This window comes from Hyaena hyaena, unplaced genomic scaffold (genome assembly GCF_003009895.1).
Source record: "Hyaena hyaena isolate Hyena2069 unplaced genomic scaffold, ASM300989v1 scaffold_1851, whole genome shotgun sequence".
In the NCBI taxonomy this organism is placed as follows: domain Eukaryota; kingdom Metazoa; phylum Chordata; class Mammalia; order Carnivora; family Hyaenidae; genus Hyaena; species Hyaena hyaena.
Window position 1 is genome coordinate 183542 of NW_024082463.1, and position 2563 is coordinate 186104.

Consider the following 2563-nt stretch of genomic DNA (forward strand, 5'->3'; position numbering starts at 1 on the left):
TGCCCTGTCCCTGCAAGCTTAGCTGAGGGAGTCAGGCAAACAATCCAGCAAACAACACAGAAGGCAGAAGAAAGGGATGAATCCTCAAGACGACAAACCCACTACTAGGAAAGGCTACGGGAAGGGGGCCAAGGTGCCGCCCCAGGTGCACTGGGCTCGGGGCGCCTGGAGGTGGCGCACAGAGGGAGCACGTAGGGTGGACGTGCCTAGTGTGCACATCTGGAGACTGGATGTTGGGGGCGGGCAGCCGGCGGTCGTGGGGCAGTGGCGGGGCGATCGAGGTCCTGGCCGGGTGGAGGGTGACGCGGCTGCGCGCTGGAGGGGGCGCTGCGGCCTCAGCACTTCTTACAGCCCACGCTGCAGGCGCCGCACGAGTTGGTGCCCACCACCACGTTGCCGCTGCAGGGGGCGCTGCAGACGCGGCTGCTGACAGCAGGGGCAGCACCGGAGGCGCAGAGATCGCCACAGACGACGCCACCGCGGGAGCTGCTGACGCCTGCATGGGAGAGGGGGGAGAACGCATCAGGCACGGCCTCGGCCAGGCGGCCAGGCGGCTCGGCGGTCGCAAACACGTCCCTGCGCAAAGGTTTGGCGCCGCCCCCGCGGGAGCAGGGGGAACGGAGGGGTTACTTACAGACATTCACGGCTCCGACACCCTCGCACAGCCTGTTGGGAAAGGAAAAGAGAGAGGTCGGTGTTGTGGGCCAGAGGCTACAGCGAGCGAGGTCCATGCCCTCCTTCTGGGCACTTGCTGAGGGGGAGGGGCTATAAACGCGCCAATCGGGAAGCCGGGGTCGCCCAGCCGCCACGTGGGCTCTGGAGACACGATGCCCGGTGGGCCTGGCTGGCTCAACAACCTTGGATTTGCCCTCTTTCGCTCCACCTGCCTCTTGATCAGGAGTATCTACTCCTAGATTCCCTGTGAGGGTGGAATCCAGTGACACACGTAAGGGCTTCGTGCCTGCCACGTGGTGAGGAGATCGGACCTGTCCGCTGCTACTATGGCTATTGGTTCTGATTGACTTGTAAACGCATTGGAGGAGATGCAGATTTAAGTCCCTAAATCTGGTCTGATTGCTGTCACTACAACGTGGGCTTCAGGAGGGCAGAACTTTCTGTCTTGTCTTTTCCCCACTGCAGAATCCACAGTGCCTAAATCAGTGTTTGGCCCAATAAACAACTGTTGCATGAATGAATGGGATTTTTGAACCGACTTCGAACAGACAGACCGTCTACATGAGTTCCTTCATTTGACAGGTGGAGAAACAGAGACCCAGAGAGAGGAAATAACCGCCAATAGAGGCAGGGCTATAATCTGGGCCACCTAACTCCACTCGACCCTCATTCCCTTCCCATGCAACACATCTCAAGGGAAGGGAACGGGACTCTCTCTGCTCGCACCATGGCAAAGGCTTGACAAGGTCAACTTCAGGTGTGGGGAGAATCCGCAGCCCACCACCTACTCACCCCAAGCCCCAGTTTCATACAGGGCCCACACCAAAGCTTCTGAGTCCTCCCCACCCCCACCCTGCCACAAGCCCAATGTGGTGGAGGGCTGGGCTGCTCAGTATCCAGTGCTAACTCCAGGCCTTCCAAACTCAGTCTTGAGATCTTCTTTGCTGCAGAATTATCCACTAATCAAACTTCCCAGGCCCAGCAAACCACGGGCCAAAGCAACTACTCCAGTTTGCCGCGAGTCTTCTCACTGTGTGACCACTTCAATTCCAGCTACCAAAGCTGGGTCCCCATCTCCTCACTGCACAGCGTGCCCCCAAGGCCTCCTCGGCATCCTCACCCTACACTCTGTTCTGCTGAGGACAAGCAGCCAGGCCATACACAAGGAGAAGGCCCGGAGAGTGAGCAACTGACCCACCTAGGGGCAACATCCTGGGAGTGTAGGACACAAGGGAGATGATCAGTCATCCACTAACCCTGCCACCTCTAACACTGGCAGTAAGCAAACATGCCTAGAGCAGGTGTACTTGCAATACATAAACGTGAGTTCATAAAACCCCCATCTGAGTCAGTCATTATGGGATAAATATGAACCCCTGGGGGATGGGGCCAAGGCCAGGCTTGTGAAGAGAGTTACATTCTGGATTATACACAAGCAGGGCCAGGAGGGGAAAGGCACTTTCAAGGAGGGGTGGCTGAAAGCCCAGACTTGGGTTCTCAGGAAAACAATTAATATGTCCTGACTCCTGGCTCTGAAGCAGATGCAAAAGGTACCAATCTCATAGGAGCACGTAGGTGGGCATGACTGACTCAAGAAAGGCTTGAAACATACTGAAAGGACTTACTCAAATTACCTGTAAAACTGCAGGATGGGGTATTTGGAAATGGGAGTCCAGTGATGCCAGTGGGCACATTGTACGCTAGAAACCCAGGCAGGGCTGGGAGAGGAAATAGGCTACTTTACCCACCTCTGCTCCTCGCCTTCCAGCAGCCGCCTGTAGGTGGCGATCTCGATGTCCAGGCCCAGCTTGGAGTTCATCACCTCCTGGTACTCCTTGACCAGGCAGGCCATGTCCTGCTTGGCCTTCTGCAGGGCGGCCTCCAGCTC

At 57.3% G+C, this 2563-nt stretch overlaps 1 protein-coding gene across 1 annotated transcript; it reads right to left on the reverse strand.

Annotated features, from left to right (window-relative positions):
• Positions 1–335: 335 nt before the first annotated feature.
• LOC120226785 (keratin, type II cuticular Hb6-like) lies at positions 336–2554 on the reverse strand. The gene is made up of 3 exons (XM_039224952.1): positions 2424–2554; positions 635–666; positions 336–496 (listed from the first exon to the last, which is right to left on the reverse strand). Exons 1-3 carry the CDS (start codon positions 2525–2527, stop codon positions 336–338), a joined length of 297 nt encoding a protein of 98 aa, XP_039080883.1. The 5' UTR covers positions 2528–2554.
• Positions 2555–2563: the final 9 nt, after the last annotated feature.